General features: G+C 43.7%; 1 protein-coding gene across 5 annotated transcripts in view; it reads right to left on the bottom strand.

Annotated features, from left to right (window-relative positions):
• Positions 1–18,112, bottom strand: part of LOC129740127 (low-density lipoprotein receptor-related protein 2) — a 113,647-nt gene that overhangs the window by 7,724 nt on the left and 87,811 nt on the right. For 2 of the 5 annotated variants that reach the window (XM_055731738.1, XM_055731739.1), the window contains exons 3-9: positions 17,122–17,268; positions 16,881–17,012; positions 9,771–10,049; positions 9,305–9,559; positions 6,389–8,662; positions 471–6,328; positions 3–409 (exon numbers count right to left, since the gene is read on the bottom strand). In XM_055731738.1, coding sequence (XP_055587713.1) covers positions 3–409; positions 471–6,328; positions 6,389–8,662; positions 9,305–9,559; positions 9,771–10,049; positions 16,881–17,012; positions 17,122–17,268 — 9,352 coding nt within the window. The remainder of the gene's footprint in view (positions 1–2; positions 410–470; positions 6,329–6,388; positions 8,663–9,304; positions 9,560–9,770; positions 10,050–16,880; positions 17,013–17,121; positions 17,269–18,112) is intronic. The other 3 variants (XM_055731741.1, XM_055731742.1, XM_055731743.1) reach the window with 3 other exon arrangements.

The raw sequence follows: 18,112 nt of genomic DNA, 5'->3' as shown, positions 1-18,112 counted from the left end.
ACTTATATCCATGGTTACAGTCGCAGAAATATCCTGTCAGAGTATCCACGCACTTGTGTCCGCACCGGTGAATCTCAACCTTCGCACACTCATCAACATTGCAGTGCAGCGGTTCGTCCGATTCATCCGTACAATCCGCAACCTTGTTACAAACCAATCCGTAATCAATGCACTGCCCATTGGTACAGGTAAATTGTCCATCGGAACAGGTACTGTTCTCCTTCTTACAGTCCGTTTCATCCGAGTGATCGCCACAATCGTCCTCCCCATCGCACCGGTACTGATTCCTAATGCACTTGAAGTTCTGGCAGGTGAATTCCTGCGACGAACAGGTTTTGTACTGGCTGTTGCAGTTTTTACCCTCATCCGATCCATCTCCACAATCGTTATCGTGATCGCAGACCCATCCCTGCAGAGAATACGTGATTTATTACTTTTTCTACAACAGACTTCTATTTCAACAAACTTACCTGATTGATACAGCGTCCATTGGAGCAAGTGAACTGATCCTCAGCACAAGGCTGCGGTGTCGGACAATTGTGTATCGTCGTGTTCTCATCGGCCCCATCCACACAATCTGGATCTCCGTCGCAGATCCACTTCTTCGAGATACACTGCGCCCGTCCCCAGTTCTTGTTCTCCATACAGGTGAACTCCGTCTCCTCGTCACACTTCCGATCGTTGCACTGGTGCCGATTATCTTCGTCACTGTTGTCCAAACAATCGTTATCTCCGTCACAAATATAAATCCTAGGGACACAGTTTCCATTATCACAGGTAAACAGATCCCCGAAACAGGTTCTGCCTTCCGATTTGCAGTACTCCGGAGGTTCGTCGGCACCATCTCCGCAATCGTCATCTCCGTCGCAATACCAGGTGGCCGGAATACATCGATGATTCGGACAACGGAAGCTGTTCTGTGGACAAGTCCTCTGCGCGCAGTGCAGTGGATCTTCGTCCGAGTTGTCACCACAATCGTTGTCTCCATCGCACAGCCAATACGGTTCAACGCAGATGTTTGTTTTGTCACACTTGAGGTGATTCGCTGGGCAGGTCGTGTTCTTTGGACAACGATCGTGCGTTTCGTCTGAAGTAGCATTGTCCTTACAGTCGTTTACTCCGTTACAAACTTGACTCTGCGGGATACATCTTCCGTTCAAGCAGGTAAACTCTCCATCGACGCACGGTGGATACGAACAGTTCTCCTCGTCAGATCCATCCTTGCAATCGTTTTCGTGGTCACACTTCCACGATTTGAAGATACACCGTCCGTTGTTGCACCGGAACTCGTTCGGTCCACATGAATGGAACGCACAGTAGTTCGTATCTTCATCCGAATTATCTCCACAATCGTCATCGCCATCGCAGGACCACATTCGTGAGATACACTTTCCATTTTGACAGTAGAATTTGCTAGCATCGCAGGTATGGTTCTTTGGGGCACACATACGTCCTTCGTTAACCGGTTTCGTTGAATCGTCACATTTACACTCCGGTTTACCGTTCAAACCTGGATGACAGCTTTGAGCGCATCCTCCGTTGTTCTGCAGACATGGATTAGCTTGACATTTTTGCCGGGTATGACTGTAAATGTGAATATCCCGTGGCGAATCCTCCAAGCGCTTCACCATCTCAACCATATTCGCACCGGTATGTTTCTCAGCTCTGTAAACCCCTCGCAACTGCAAATCCGTCCAGTAAATGTAGTTTCTAAATACGGTAATCGCAAATGGATAAATCGTAGCGGACACCAGAACCTCTCGATTTTTTCCGTCTAACCGAGATCGTTCAATTTTCTCTCTCACAGCATCGGTCCAATACAGCATCCTTTCATCATAATCGATAGCCAACCCACTCGGTTGTGACAAATCCTTATCGACGATAGCTCGTTTCAACGAACCGGCCATAGTCGTGCGGAAGATTTTACCCGAAGTTCCAAACCGTCCCCAATCGGTGAAGTATAGCGTTCCGTTACAAGGATCCAACACAATAGCCCTAGGTCGCTCAACCCTAGCAATCATCACCAAATCCGTTCCATCCAAGTTCATGGCGTAAATCGAATTGTTCGAACTATCGGTCCAGTAGATCTTCTTCTGGGTCCAATCGTAGGCAATTCCCTCGGGATTGATACCCCGTGAGATGACCGGCGTAATGTTGCTGGCCTCCGGTTTGTCACCCTTGGTGTAGGCAATCTTCGCCCACGGGCGAATCTGCGTGAAGAACAGCTTATTGTCGGCGTAGTCGAAGTCTAGTCCGACCACGTTTGTAAGGTTAACAACCGGTGCAAACGGCACATTTGTTGAAGCCGGATCCAGGTCAATAGCACGAATTTCCGTTCGCGTTGAGAAGACAACGTACTCGTCGGTTAGTTCACATTTGTGGGAATCGCTTGCCAGACGACCGACTGCACAGTCACACTTGAAGCTCGGTTTCTGATTGTACTCTGGTGGGAAGCTGAAACAGAGCTGGTCGCAACCACCGTTACCCAAACGTAGGCACGGGTTATTATCGTCCATCGGTTGTGTGTTGATGTCATAGATTGCGATGTCTCGCAGCTTCTGTAAGTTTGTTCGGACTTTATCCGGAAGGGTATTGTTTCCGGGGAATTTCGATGCCTTGAATACTGTCAGAAGGTTTCGATCGACCCAGTAGATGTCAGTTAGGAAAACGGCGATCGCCATTGGGTTTGCAAGGTTCCTTCTAATCACTTGTCGATTGCCTCCGCTGTAGGAAATCTTCTGAATCATATCCAGTTTGGAGTCGACCCAGAAAACGTCATGCGTCAGCATATCGATTGTCAGATCCCGTGGATTCGAAATGCCAGACGTTACAATCGGAGTCCAACCAGATCCGTCTAGATAACATTTGCCGATTCGTGGATACTGTCCATAGTCGATCCAATACAGTACCCTCTTGATCGGGTTAACAGCCAACTCGCGTGGAGCGTCATTAGTAGTTTTAACAATGATCTTCCGATGAGTTCCATCCAACCAACTGACCTCGACATAATTCTCGTGTGGGAAGACATTAGTGAAGTACATGTTTCCGGCAACCCAATCGATGGCGATACCTCGAATGCCGTTGCTTCCAATACCATCCTTGATGACGTTCGTAAGCTCTGTGCCATTTGGTCGAATACGGAAGATACCATTCCAGTGACCCCGGTTATACTCAACCCAGTAGATCCAAGATTCCCGATAGACAATGTCCACGTGCAGAATGTGATGTCCAGGTCCGGTAATCGGAACCATCGCCTCAGCACTGTTGCTCAAACTGTATCCTCGGGTCATGTCCAGCTGCGAAACCACCGCAAAAGTCTTGTACGGAGTACAAGCGACTTCGCTTTCTTTCTTATACCCAATACCGCAAGCACAAACTCGAGCACCATTTTCACCCGGAATACAGATGTGCTCACAGCCTCCGTTACCCATCATACAGGGGTGTTGAACCATCGAACGTTTCCTGTAGATGATCATATTTTTCAGATCCGGTTCGTTGTCCATTATCGTTTTAGGATTGTCACCATTGGGTAGATCGACGCGAACAATTTTCTCGTAAGTCGGATCCATGAAGTACAATCGGGACTCCAGTACCCCAAGACCCCTAGGTTTCGAAATGGAATTCTTCTCACTCAAGACAGTTTTCATGTTAGTTCCGTCGTACTCAATCGACTTGACCTCCGGCGGGAACTGTGAGCTGTAGTAAACGGTTTTCTTCTCGATGTCAACTGTAAGAGCTTCAGGATATTGAATGTCTTTGTCCAATATTGTTGGATTCGACCCATCCATATTTGCCATAGCGAGTTTCGTTGGTACTCCCGAGCCACCTTCATCGATCCAGAACAATTTTCCGTTTGTTGGATCCAGCACAATCTGCTTGGGCTTAGCAACCGAAGTGGCGTTACCATCGTTCACCAAAACCACCGTCCTGTACCTAACCTTTCCATCGACGTTGATCGCTTCGATGTTGCTCGCTATCCTATTTCCAAGGAACAAATTCCTTCCGATCCAATCGAAAGCAATCGTGTAAGCAGCTCCCACCAATCCGTTGTCAATGCCCAAGAATTCCGTCTTGTTACCACCTCCATACGGAGCCGTAAAAATGGTACAATTTTCATCGTCATCCTCCTTGCCCTGAACCCAGAACATGGTTTCACCTTTGCGGTCGTAATCCAAGCTAATGCCACTCTCAATACCGACCACCGGAATCAAACTTCCGGCCCTAGCGTCGCCTCCATTGAACGGAATGTCCACGATCTGATTACCCTTCAACACCATCAGATAAGCGTTTTCCTCTTCAACGCATCGACCTTCAGAAAGCAGTTTGTAGCCCGGTTTACACTTACAGGAGTATCCCGTCTTCTCCGACGGACTCAATAGACAGATGTGTTGACAGCTTGCCGACTTGCAAGGACTCTCGTACATGGGTTGTAAAGATGGATGATGAACGTGAATCGAGAGGGGTTGCGAAATCAAATGGGAGACAACCGTTTGATTGGTTCCTCGGAATTTGTTGGCCGATAGGACTCGATTCAACTGTCGATCAGTCCAGTACAAGGTGTCTTCGAACAGAGATAGGGAATGAGCGTGTAGCAGGTAGTGGCTAGCTGCCAAAACCTGTTGTCGTCCTGTTCCGTTATAGTAGCAGAAGTCGATAAAATCAAGCTTGGAGTCGGCAAAGTAGACCCTTTGGGTAGCTGTGTCCAGAGTCAAACCGTTGGGCCAGTAGATTTTGGTGTTGATAATTGTCTGTCTCATAGTTCCATCCATGCCGATACGCTCGATGCGAGGATTCTCACCCCAATCGGTCCAGAAGAGCCACTTCGCATTTGGACTAGGATCCAAACACATACCCCTAGGTTGAGTTATGTTTTCACGAACCAAAACCATTCGGTTGGAGCCATTTTCGTTGCAGACTTCGATCGTATTCAGTTTACTGTCCAACCAGTACAGATTTTGTCCGATCCAGTCGTACGCGAGGCCTTCTACCAGATCCAAACCAGTCGAGATGATCTCACGAGGTTCTTGTCCACGATCCAATCGGGAGATCTTCTTTAATTTCATATCACTCCAGAAGATGGTTCCTGTATGCATGTTAGAGGCTGTAGCGACAACATTTTCAACGATAATCGGAACACGTTCAAGACCTTGCTCGTTTAAATCGGCAACCAAGATCGAATGACGATTGGAGATTATTAGGAACGCTGACGAATGATTCACTGCCTTGCATGAGTGTTTGTTAGGTTCTAGGATGTAGCCGTCCATACACGAACAGAAGTAGGAACCCTTAGTATTCGTACATACCTGAGAACAGAGACCAGGAGGGTCACACTCGTTGAGATCTTTACAGGTGAAGTTATCTGGAGCCAGTTCTTCACCCGGTGGACAAATACACAAAGCTCCCAGCGGTGTTTTCTGACATCCGTTCGAGCACAATCCCGTTTGGTGTTGACACTGTGCCAGGTCACACCCAACACCTTCGTCAGCTCCGTTTGGACAGTCTTCAACTTCGTCACAGACCGACGTAAGATTAACGCATCGACCTGTTATTCCTGGACAAGCCCATTGTCCGTTTGGACATCTCAATGGTGGCGTCACACAAGCATGTTCAACTCCTTCATCCGAATTGTCTCCACAATCATCCTTTCCATCACAGATGTATGACTTGTACACACACTTCGAGTTCTTACACTTGTAGAAGTTATTCGGGCACGTAATCTTGCCGCAATCTTCCTCATCCGAGTGATCTTCACAATCGTTGGACCCATCACAATGCCAAGCGACCGGAATACAAACCCCGGAAGACTTGCATCGGAAGTGTTTCTCCAAATTACACTGATTCGGTTCCATCGTAGGACAACCCAACTCATCACTTCCATCGTTACAATCGGGAATACCGTCACACTTGTACGTTTCTTCTACACATTGTCTCAAATCGTTACACTTAAACTGATTCGCCAAACACGTGATCGGCGGACAATCCTTCTCGTCCTGCTTATCGAAACAATCGTCATCACCATCGCAAACCCAACTCTGCGGAATACAGTGCCCGGTCCTGGGACAGGTAAACTGGAAGTAGGCACAAGTCTTCTCGGCACAGAAATCCCCTTCGTCCGATCCATCGCCGCAATCGTTCTCGCTGTCGCACTTCCAGATGTTCGGAATACAGCGCCCGTTTTCACAGGCAAACTGCGAAGCAGCACACGTCACATTACCACACTCGAACTCGTCCGAATGATCGCCGCAATCGTTCTCATGATCGCACCGGAAGTTAAGTGGAATACAGCGACCCGATTTACACTGGAATTCGTTCGTTCCGCAGGTTGGTTCTGGAAAAAAGATAGAACAATTAAGTTACATCCCTTACAATCGCTTTTAGAAATACTCACTGGTACAGTTCTGCTCCTCATCGCTGTTGTCCAGACAGTCGTCATCCCCATCGCAGATCCAGCTCTTTGGAATACAGCGCTGATTGTTGCAGGTAAAGTCCCACGTATTGGGACACGACTGCATAGGTGGTTCGGCATTGGGATCGGCAAAGCAGCTACGTCCATCATCCCCAAGGCGTTCCCCATAAGGACAGCCGCATTTGACCATCAGCCCATTGGAGTTGTTCCTCGGGACGGCGAAGCACATCTTCTCGCACCCACCATTGTTTATTCCGCAAGGTTGTCCTCCGTCAATGACCTGAACATCGTGGCTGTAAACTTTGACGCCATACAGTCGATTGGTTTGCGGTTCGCGGACCATGATCTCCTCCTGTTCACCGGTTAGTTTGTTCAGCCGAACGATCGCATCCAGACGCCAGTCCGTGATGTACATCCACTCGTCGTGGATCACGATCGAGAACGGGTGTCGAATGAGTCGGGAGTTTACCGTTTTAACGTCGGTACCATCCAAGTTGGAGTGTTGAACGTGATCTAATAGAGCATCACACCAATACACCCGATCTTCCTTGAAGTCGATCGACAAACCATTTGGCCAACCGAGGGTTACGTTTTTAAAAACAAGCAAACCTGTTCCATCGGAGTTAGCTCGGCTGATGTTAGCTGGACGATCCCATTCTGAGAAGTAGATGTAACCTTTGTTCGGGTGAACAACGATTGCACGTGGGCGTTTCAAGTTCTTCAACAGAGTTCGCCGATAGGTGACATTCCTCGTCGAGAGGACGTTTAGCGTTCCCTTTCGACTGTCGATGTAGTACAAGTTCTTCGAGACCCAATCGACGGCTAGGCCTTCAACACCTTCGTTCTGCGAAGCCAGTACGATCTCTCGACCCGTTCCGTTCTTGTGAACTCGGTAGATCACGTCTTGCAATACGTCCGAGTAGTAGATGTGTTCATCGACGGCGTCGAAGTCCAAACCGACGAATCGAGCTCGCCGAGACACTACCGGGAGGATTGCATCACTGAAACCTTCAATAACTGGGTCGAGAACCTTTCCCTTGATGAATCGTTGCTGGGAGTACATCAGGAATTGACGAACCTGCTGACAGTTCAGCAGATCAGATGACAGCTGCCAACCGATGTTACAAGCGCAGCGATAGCCTAATCCGGAAGGAGCTCCTTGAACAGCCGTAACAACGCACATTTGTGAGCAACCTCCGTTGTTGTTTCCACATGGGCTTGAAACCTTCGGCTGGGTCAACTGATGAACAGCCACGATAGCTTTAGGCTCCCGAATGTCCTTAGCTTTGAATATCGATTGGATACTCGAGGATCCCAAAAACTTATCCACGGACATGATTCCTTGCTTTGTGGCATCGGTCCAATACACTCGATTCTCAAACAGAGCCAACCTCGAAGGGCTAGGAACCTGTTGACCTCTCAAGATCATTACTCGATGCTCGCCTTCGTAGTTTACAGACTCAATATAATCTAGCAACGAATCACACCAAAAGACCCGCTTCGCAATCACATCAACAGACACTCCCGATGCCTTATACGCGGCCTCCGAAACGATTGACTTCGCATGAGTACCATCCATGTGGGCTCGCAACACATGACTTCCATCGGCCACGAACATCAAACCCGACGTAGGATCCAAGGCCAAATCTGCCGGACTTGTCAAATTGGAACCCAACACCACCGCATGCCATCGCCCATCCAATTCAAAAACGTCAACCTTCTGCCCCACCAAATCAGCAACGTACATCTTATCCCCGATCCAATCGATGGCGATCGCTACCGGTGCCCAAGTTCCGGGCAGCGTGAAATCATACCCTCCGTAACCTCCATTCTGCAGCGCCTGGCTCTGAACCTTCCTCGTCTTTATATCCGACCAGAACAGCAGATTCCTCGAATGATGATAGGCTAACCCACTTGCCCCCGTTGCGTTGGCAATGGTTCTAAACGACTCCCCGTGAGCACCCATCCGCACGATAGCCCGATCATAGGCGAAGATCAACTCCATACTCGACGCTGAAGGGGCGTGACAGTGGGACTTTTCCGTCAACGTATACCCACTGGCACAGGCGCAGATATAAGATCCATCCGTATTGGTACACAGCTGATCGCAGTGACCCCACTCGTTACACTCGTCCAGATCGGTACAGGTTCGGTTGTCGGCCGACAGTGTTCGACCCGGGGGACAGTAGCAAACTCCACCGGTTAGCGACGGTCCACACTTGTGTTCGCATCCCAGGGCTGGACAGCTGGCGGTAGCTGGAACGTCAAAAATTAGGTGGATTAGGTGTTAGGATTTGAGTAGAAAACTTGGCGGCGAAAAATCAGATGGGAATTTCGAATTCGTACAACGACGATGGATCTCTTGGGAGATTTTATCAAACTGAACTGAAAAACTTAGAAATGCATTGTCTAGTTTTTGGTACAATACCTTCAAAATTTACCAACTACATATGTACTGACGTTGGACTTCACAAATTTAAAGTCATATCTAGAACCTAATGCCTATAATTTTGGTCGAAACCTTGAAAAAAGCTTTAAATCTTCTTCTGAGTGAAAAATACTACATAATCACAGCAAAAAGTCAACCTATAGTAAAAGTGGCGATACAATTGTTGATAATGCTTATGCAATGTGATTCCGTTAAATAGAATTCCTAACATACCTTATCAACAAAGATTCACTGAAATCGAACAGCGAAAATCCGCTTTTATTTTTATCTCTATCGACCCGAAATCTGACACGATTTTGAAGAAATTTTAAAGTCGTTTTCATGAAATTATGTTTATGTCTGATTTGTGTTATTTTCAATATGAATATAAATATGAAAGCTAAATCTTAAATACCATACTATATTTTGGCTTTTATGGATTTTTAACAGTGAAAACATATTGTACTTACAGCAAGCCGTTTCCTCGTCGGTCCCGTCCTCGCAGTCCCGCTTCCCGTCGCACAGCTTGGTCTTGGCGATGCATTTGGGCTGCCCATTGGGCCCTCCCCGGGGGCACAGGAACTTGTTATCGGGACAGGCAATGGCGGTACAATTCGCCTCGTCACTTTCATCGGCACAATCGTGATAGCCGTCGCAGTGGAACGTCGCTGGTATGCAAAGCGCATTTGCACATCGGAACTGGCCCCCGTGACACGGTGGGAAACCTGTAGGTTGAGGAACGGAGGGAAAATTTAAGTGCTGCCAAGTACTCTTTGAGAAACTTAACGCGATTAAGAGACTGCCGGGTAGTCAGTCGGATGATTAACGATCGTTTAGATAATTAATTCATTTACCGTGATCCAACGATCTTAACGGATGGGAAAATCCCGCAATTTTAGAGGGATTAAAGGCCAAAAGTCAGACCGGAGTACTTACTGCAGTTCATCTCGTCCGAATTGTCCGAGCAGTCATTCTTGTGGTTGCACTTGAGCGCCACATCGATACAGCGCTGCCCATTAGCGCACCGGAACTGATCCAGCCGGCAGGCCACTCCCGAACAACCCTCCTCATCGACCCCGGTCCGGCAATCCAGATAGCCGTCGCACTTCTTCTCCTTTGGCACGCAGATATCGGCCCGGGTCCCAGTCAAGGGGGCACCCGGCGAGGGCGGCGGCACGCCACAGTGGATGTCATCCGCCTGGCACTTGCGGTACGCTGTAATTGTTCCGAGAAAGAGAGAAAGAAGGAAAACAAGGAAGCGGTTAAAACTAGACTGTATGGACAAAAGCAAAACACTCGGTTCTAGCCCCGAAGGGTAATTTGTCAAATTAAAGCCATTATCATATCGTGATTGGACAACTCAAGTCACAGGCAGAGATTAAATCGCTCCTCTCTTGAGTCTGGGGGCGGCACGGCACGACGATGAATCTTCGCATCTTCAACCGCAGCAGTGCAGGTTCTGCAGTTTCCTAGGATCTGATGCGGTTTTTTTTGTAGAAGAGCTAATGATGACTTGCATACTTGTGGGAATTGATTACGCCTCGGTTATTCAACAGGTTTCTATCTGCGTCAGCAATTACTTACTTGGGAGGAGAAATCTTCATCTTAATACTTTCTTGTGCCCGGCGAGAATTCCCCTGGTTTGTGATTTTGTACAATTATTGAGATGTTCTTCTAGGGATTCAAGCGGCAGCAAAGTTAAGGGGGGGGGTAGGGTCTAACGGGTATAAAAAAAACACCATTTTCACGATTTTTTCTAGAGCTATCGTTCAAACAAATGAATTCAATTTTTTTTGCATTATACAAAGCATTGTTAAAAGATCATTTAGTAATTTTTTCGAAGAAAAATATTGAAAAATGAGCCGGTGAGGGAACATTTTCGAGGATGCCTTTTAGAAAACAGGATTTGCGGTGGACACTGTATCTCAGCACAGAATCATCTGAAGTCAAAAAATCAGAGCAAAATATTTTTAATAGATGTTTTTCTGGACCCCAACGTTTTTATTTAACTTAAAAATATTTTTATGAAATTTTTGTGGCTGTTTGAAGTAAAAACTACGATTTTTCACTTAAAAATCCGCCATTTTTCACCTGTAAAATCTCCCCAAAGTAAAAAAAATCAAAAAAGGAAAACGTTGGGGTCTGGTATTTTATATGTAGAAAATATGTTCCAAATTTGAAAAGAATCGGATAAGTAGTTTTCAAATGACGATGTCCACGGACTTTAAAAATGTGCTTTCGAGAAAAACGCGTTTGAAGTTTCTGCTCTTGCTTTCTTGCAGTATTAGATAGGAGGAGATAAAGGCCTATAACTTCGACAGTTTTGCTTCAATTGACTTGAAAATTTGACACAACATTCTTGAAATGTTTTACAATAAGAAAATAAAAAAATAAAAAAATCAATTTTTTGAAAGTGTTAGACCCTACCCCCCCCTTAAGGTCGTGGAATTTCCAGACGTTTTGCTGCCGGTAGCAGCAGTAATAAAGCGATTTGATGCGCAATTTAACTTTAAAAAATCGTCCTCCTGCTTACTTGCTGTCGATACAACAACCCGAGCTTGTTAGCAATATATTTGCAACTAATGATAGGTGATTTGGTTCAGTTTATAGCTTTCCTCTTAGAAAAATTCTTATATTTAACAGAAACAAAAAAATTCATCAACCAGCGTTTGGCTGTCATGAAGATGATCCTTCACCAACGGACTTGTCCCTTAACAAACAAAAAATTAACAAACAGACACAGTACATAAAATTTCCTAGCAACAAAAAACATGAATAAAAAAACTGAATATTATTTTAATAATTGGACGCGTGAGACATGAAACACTCTGTTTGAAAATCCAAAAAATCCCAAACGCTTAAAATTTCCAAACTCCACTTTGGATCGGGATGACCGACCTTCCACATCACCGTGAAGGGGATCGAACATTGAAAAATTCGTCGAAATTTAAAATGAAATCGTTTACAATGGAAAAATGGATGGAAGTACTAACTTAAACAGGCGTGAGTCGGGATGACCGTCGACAAATGGAAGCAACCTGGGACGGCCGTCGAGTTTCTAATTAACACATATCAGAATGAGCGAGCGTTAAAAAGCTAAACTGCTTGAGATGACGCTTGAGTCGGGAAAATCGGGCTAACCGTTATCATTGAAAAATTATTCGGGATAATCTTTGAGTTGCAATTGGTACGGATCGGGATGACCGTATGCATTGAAACCGGTTCGAAATGATCGTGTTTATTTAAACTGGCACATATCGGGATGATCCTGAGTATTCGGAAGCAGTTTGGCATGATCATTGAGTTTGAAAATGGTACGGATTGGGATAGCCGCAGAAAAAATGAGAACGGATCGGGATGGCACCTGAGCTTGAAATTGGCACGGTTCGAGATAGCCTTGAGCATTTGAAAGCGGATCGGCATGAACGTTGAGTTCAAAATTGGTTCGAATCAAGAAAGCGCTGAGCATTGGAAAACAGATCGAAATGACCGTTGAATTTGAATCTGGAACAGTTCGGATGCACCGTAAGCACAGGAAAGCGGATTGCGATGACTATTGAGTTTGAAGACAGCAAGAATCGTGATGAACATAAGCACTACAAAACGGATCGGGATGAACGTTGAGGTGGAAATTGACATGGATGGATGGATGACTACGCGCAGATTGGCATGGCCGTTGGATTTAAAACTGACACGGATTGGGAAGACCGTTAGAAATAGCAAGCGGAAAGGGATTACGATTTGTCGATCTTGGATAGATTTTTGAAAGATCGTTTTTTTCAACTCTGATTTTCGAGTTTTACGACCAATTGTCTAGCATGGAAAAAATCTATCAGATTTTTCATTTTCAAATCGACCTCATCAGGATCAGGATGACCGTTGAGTTTGAAATAGGCGAGGGTAGAGATTACCGTGGATTTTGTAATTCCGCACAGTTTGGAATGACCGAAAGTATTGAAAAAAAAAAAAACGGTTCGTGATAATCGTTAAGTTTAAAATTGGTACCGATTGAGACTAGCATTCAAAAGCGGATTGAGATGATCGTTGAGTAAGAAATTACAACAGTAATCGGTTTCCTTTGGCCATTGTGTTTGGAATTGTTATGAAGATTGGGATAACCGTAAACAATTGAAAAGTGGGTCGAGGACCGTTCAGATTGAAATAGGCACAAATTCGCAATGACCGTGAGCATTGAAAAATAATTGGTGATAATTTTTTGATTTAGTTTTGGGATTAAACGAAAAACGAACACACATATATAGGATCTCAGTGAAACTTCATCTTTCTTTGAAGAGATCTAAATTCTACCTTAAGACTAAATCGTACATCTTTCAAGGATATAATGGCTAGCATCTTACTAATGCTAACACCACCAACCCACAAAAAGAGTACTATGTTTGCCGTGACCGAGACTCGATCTCATGACCTCTGGCTTAGAAGACTTGAACGCTATCCTCTAGGCCACGGTCGGCGGCGGGATTGACATGGATGTAGACGACCGTTAGCAATGGGGAACGATTCTTCATAACCGTTGAGTTTCAAATTGACGCGGCCTAAGCATGACTGTCATGCCTTACGCAACACGAACTAATTTTCAAGACCTTGAAATCTTAACCTTGAACAACGCTTTAGTATATCTAACCGTGAAAACAGTAGTTCGGGATAACTACGCTCTAGAAAATGGCACCGATCCATTTTCTTGGTCTTTTCATGGCAACCGTCAAAAAATGGGTCAACAACAAAACACTCGCAGAGGGACAAAGTGGATGCTTAAGCTCCCTTATTCACATCTTTTCGGCTCATTTTCTTCTTGATGAGGACAATGTAAAAGAAAGTGATTGCCGTTTGGTCTTAATAAAGATCCTGATAGCTTTCAACGCATCATGCTTATGGTAATTTCTGCACGGTAAAAAATTGAAACTAAAATCTAGTTTTGACTAGAGATTAAGACAAAATTTCACTCCATGCACATTAAAATCAACTATTAAATCAAAAATTGGCTGTCTTTGAATAACTGCCAATTCAATTCAAAATACATTCGTTAAACCAATGTGATCCCAAATCCAGCTTCTACATTTTGGGGAAAGTCGGGTAAGACGGACACCCTAAGGTAGAATTGCAATAGAAAATCAGATATCGCTTTTTTCATCGCAGTTTTCGTGCAGATCTGAAATTTAGGTTGTTTGCTATCGCATTAACCAATGGAAATAGTGAATGTAGAAGTAAATATTTTTGTGAGTTAAGTATTTGAAAACATTTTTAAACCAAAATGAAACCAACTGGTCCGAGTCCAGCAGCGAAACAGTATGGTTTCGGAATTCCGTATTTTATAGACGCTTCCTACACCGGAGATCCTGTTTTTACAGTTTTCATGGCCTGTTTGAGATGTTGAGTGTTTTTCGAGCGACAATTGCTCTTGCCAAGGTCTTTTAAAGGCATATGGAGGATCAAACTGATGAAAAATTTTAAAACCCTGGAGAAATTTATGTGTCCGTTTTACCCGACCTTGAAGTGTCCATCTTACCCGCCTTAGCAACTTTTTTTTCAAAGCGTTTGTTGTTCAAGCCCTTTGACCGAAATTCGCTGATTTTCCTCCAGATGGTTCGAAAGAATCCTAATAAACACTCTACCTTTGAAAACGGGGGAAATTTTCGAAAATTTTGCAAGTTATGAACTATTTTATGAGGAGAGAAAATGACATCAAATAATGGATCCTCAAAGTTTTTGTTTGTTTTGTTAACTATTATGGGACCTTGCTTGCTATAAATAAACAAAGGGTCTCGAAAGTGTTGATACACTTAGGCGAACATATTTCCATGATTAGATTTGTGCCAAACATTGGTATTTTTGAAATATTGAAAGTGTCCGTTTTACGCGCTGTGTCCGTCTTACCCGACTTTCCCCTACTGAATATTTTAAAACTGTGGGTGAGACTAAAAATAGCAATGTCGTGAAAAATTGAGTGTTGAAAAATGAAAACATCAGCTTCTAAAGCTATTTTTGGCTCATTTTCATCTTAGTTTCAACTTATGTATCACACGATTTCCCTTTGGACTGAATAAAGATCCGAACAGTTTCCAGTGCATGATGATTATTTCACTGTTTGACGGAAAAATAATACCTCAATTATCTAATTCAAAACTAAATTTGCAACGGCTTAATAATATTTTAAATTTTTTTAGACTTATACTCTTCTTGATGAGGGCTTTATGAATCGACAAAATTTCCTGTTGATTGAGTATAGATTTTTAAAGGTTTCAACGCATGATGATTTGTGCAATTTTCAATGCAACGATCAACATTTATCCTTTTTTTTTTTAAACAATTAGAGTAGTGATTCCAAATTTTATCACGGCAACACGTGTGGAAGCAATTCACATTATAAATTCAAATCCTCAAGGTTGAACAAAAGTTATCTAATTGTTGGAAAATGGAAAGGAAACAACTGGATGAGCCTCTTAGAAGATTGCGGCAGTAAAATTGCATGCAAATGAAATCTTCACATGATTGTAGCTTCGAATCTGCACTCTCATGCTGGTACCCAGAAGTGCCGGGCAGAACAAGTCACGACCGATCCGACAGAGAACCTGTTGCTTCGGAGAGTTCTAATCGATGCCGGCTGAATTGACGCGATGAGACAAACGGATTGAGCTTTACCGTTTCTCACCTTCGTTCGACCCAAAAAAAAATCTGCACTTAGTTCAACCCATGTAACTGCGAGATGAATACACACATAGGTTCTCGTATGTGCGATTCGTTTCTCCACTCGATCGATGGTGATCGTGATTGGACTAATGGCTGGGGTGATGATGATGATTACCATTTACATTTGCTGCCTTAGAATTTCGGTTGGTAAATGTTGCTAGAATGTAGGGGAGAGTGGGGTATCATGGGCCACTTTTTTTCTTTGTTTCATAACTTCTTTATAAGAAAAGATAAAATGAAAATAATAAGTGGAAAGGTTTTCTACATTTTTGAGGTATCATTAGGCTTTTTTTGTTATTTTTTAAATACATAAATTTCCCGACTTTTGACTGTTTTATAAAAAGTTATTTATTTTGGATTTTTAAAAACTGTGGGGAATCGTGGGCCACCCTTTCCAAATTGACTAGATAATGTGCAAAGTTTATGAGTTGACCCGAAACTGAAATTTCATAATTCATTTAGTTATTTTAAAGCGATTTCAGTTGAGGAAACTAAAAAGAGAGTTGTGTATGATCGAATAGATCCTAAAACCTAGCTCGCGAACGTTTCGGCAAAATTAAATGTATAGGATTTTTGTTCGTCTCTATCGCATTAGAAAAGATGGACAAAACATTTTCCATAATTCTTCATTTGGCATAAGAAAACTTTACAAATAGTAATAACGCATTTTAAGTTCTGAGCGTGTCAAATAACATCAAAATATAGGTGGCCCAAGATACCCCACAAAATGTGGCCCACGATTCCCCACAAGCAATGATTTAGTAATTGGTTGCGTTTGTGTGACCTATTTATGTTTCATCAAAAATTCCTTTTCCACGTGAAAGAACATGACAAAACCAAGATCATAAGCGTATGAGCATATTTTTGTTATGTACTTGAGGCCTCTCACGGATGCAATTTTGCGTGTGCTTGTTTAATTATGTAAGTACATTTTTCTAGGCTAGATTCATAAAAGAAGCATATGATACTTACATAAGTCAACAACATATAGAAAAACATGCATACGCAAAGCGACGATGATGACAGTTGGATTGGGATTTTTATCTCAACACACAGTTGAAATATTTGAAGTGGCCCACGTTTCCCCATGGCCCACGTTACCCCACTCTCCCCTACTCATTTGGATGTTAATTTTTCCGCACCCAAATATTGAATTAACCGTTTGACAACCGTGACTTAGGTAACGGAAACCCTAATTTGGAACTACCTTGTCACGTTTTGTTCCCAATGCATTCCGGTTTGACTTGAAGATGTCTTCGACCTTTTCAACCCCTTTCCGAGCTTAGCGATGACATTTGAATCATTAATAAATTTAACTATTGGAAGTTCTTTTATACTCACTGCAGTCGGATTCGTCCGTCCCATCGACGCAGTCGACCGTCATGTCGCACTTGTAGTGCGGCGGTATGCAGTACGTTTTGTTGAACACGTACTGACCGCAGCTGATCTGGCCCTGCTCACATTCCGGCGGAGCTGTTTAGGAACACAACACAGAAAGGATGAAAACAAACACGGATTACTTACAGTTTTATTTTCGGAGTCCGTCCGGTTAAAACGAGGGATTTGGGTGATGGCTACTTACGACAGTTGTTGAATTCGTCCTCGCCCTTGTCGCAGTCCTTCTGGTAGTTGCACACCGACGTCTGAGGGATGCACTTGCCCTCGGCACATCGGAACAACCCCGGCGGACATGGCACGTCTGTATCAGTCCTAAATGTACTTGCACCTACTGTCGGGTTTGGTGCAAGGATGATTTGAGGTTAGAAACAAAAATGGGAGAAAATGGATACAAATCATTAGTGACACGGGTTGTGGTTGGTTAAGTGTTGCTCTTGAAGCTATACAATCGATGAATGGGTGTTTGTGAATAATCAGTAATGGTCTTTTGGAATATGGGTGTTTCATTACCCAAAGTTGAATTATAGTGTATGACAGTGAAAACTGTCTTATTTAAAAAGATATGTCCACAGACTCACCACACAGTGAAGTGGGATTCAATACATTGATGCAGTTGCCTTTTAATTTAACTTTTTTGAAGATTTTCAAGATGATCAGGATAATATCAATTTATATGATTGTCGTTTGGATTAATTGTAGATCCTGATAGATTTTAACGCACGATGATCATTCGTCAGCTGTACTGGCACTTAATGCGGCATTACTTGAGAACGAGAAGTCTTACTGACCAGGATGTTAGTACGTAAGGATGACAGCTTAAATGACAAAAGAGACTCATCATTATTATCATTTGATACATGTGTGTCATTTTCGTCTTTTGGTTTATTTTTGTCATTTTGGTTAGTTTTGTCATTTTCATCCCTTTATCCATTTTCGTCGATAACAAAAATAACAAAAATTAAAGATTAACCAATACTACTCAAATACTACTTTTATTTTAAGACGAGCGTGGGTTGGTCACTAAATTCAGGTTTCAAAATCCATTTTTAATCTGAATCTCATGAAACCACTGAAGCACACCCGGCAAGCCGGCAGCAACAGCGGTCTCGATTTTCCGTTTAATTAGAAAATACATGCATTACACTATCAGCCGCCATTACAGGGGTGGTAAATTT

Source organism: Uranotaenia lowii, chromosome 1 (genome assembly GCF_029784155.1).
Source record: "Uranotaenia lowii strain MFRU-FL chromosome 1, ASM2978415v1, whole genome shotgun sequence".
Classification (NCBI taxonomy): domain Eukaryota; kingdom Metazoa; phylum Arthropoda; class Insecta; order Diptera; family Culicidae; genus Uranotaenia; species Uranotaenia lowii.
The sequence above is the reverse complement of the archived record's forward strand: the minus strand, read 5'-3'. Positions and strand labels throughout refer to the sequence as shown.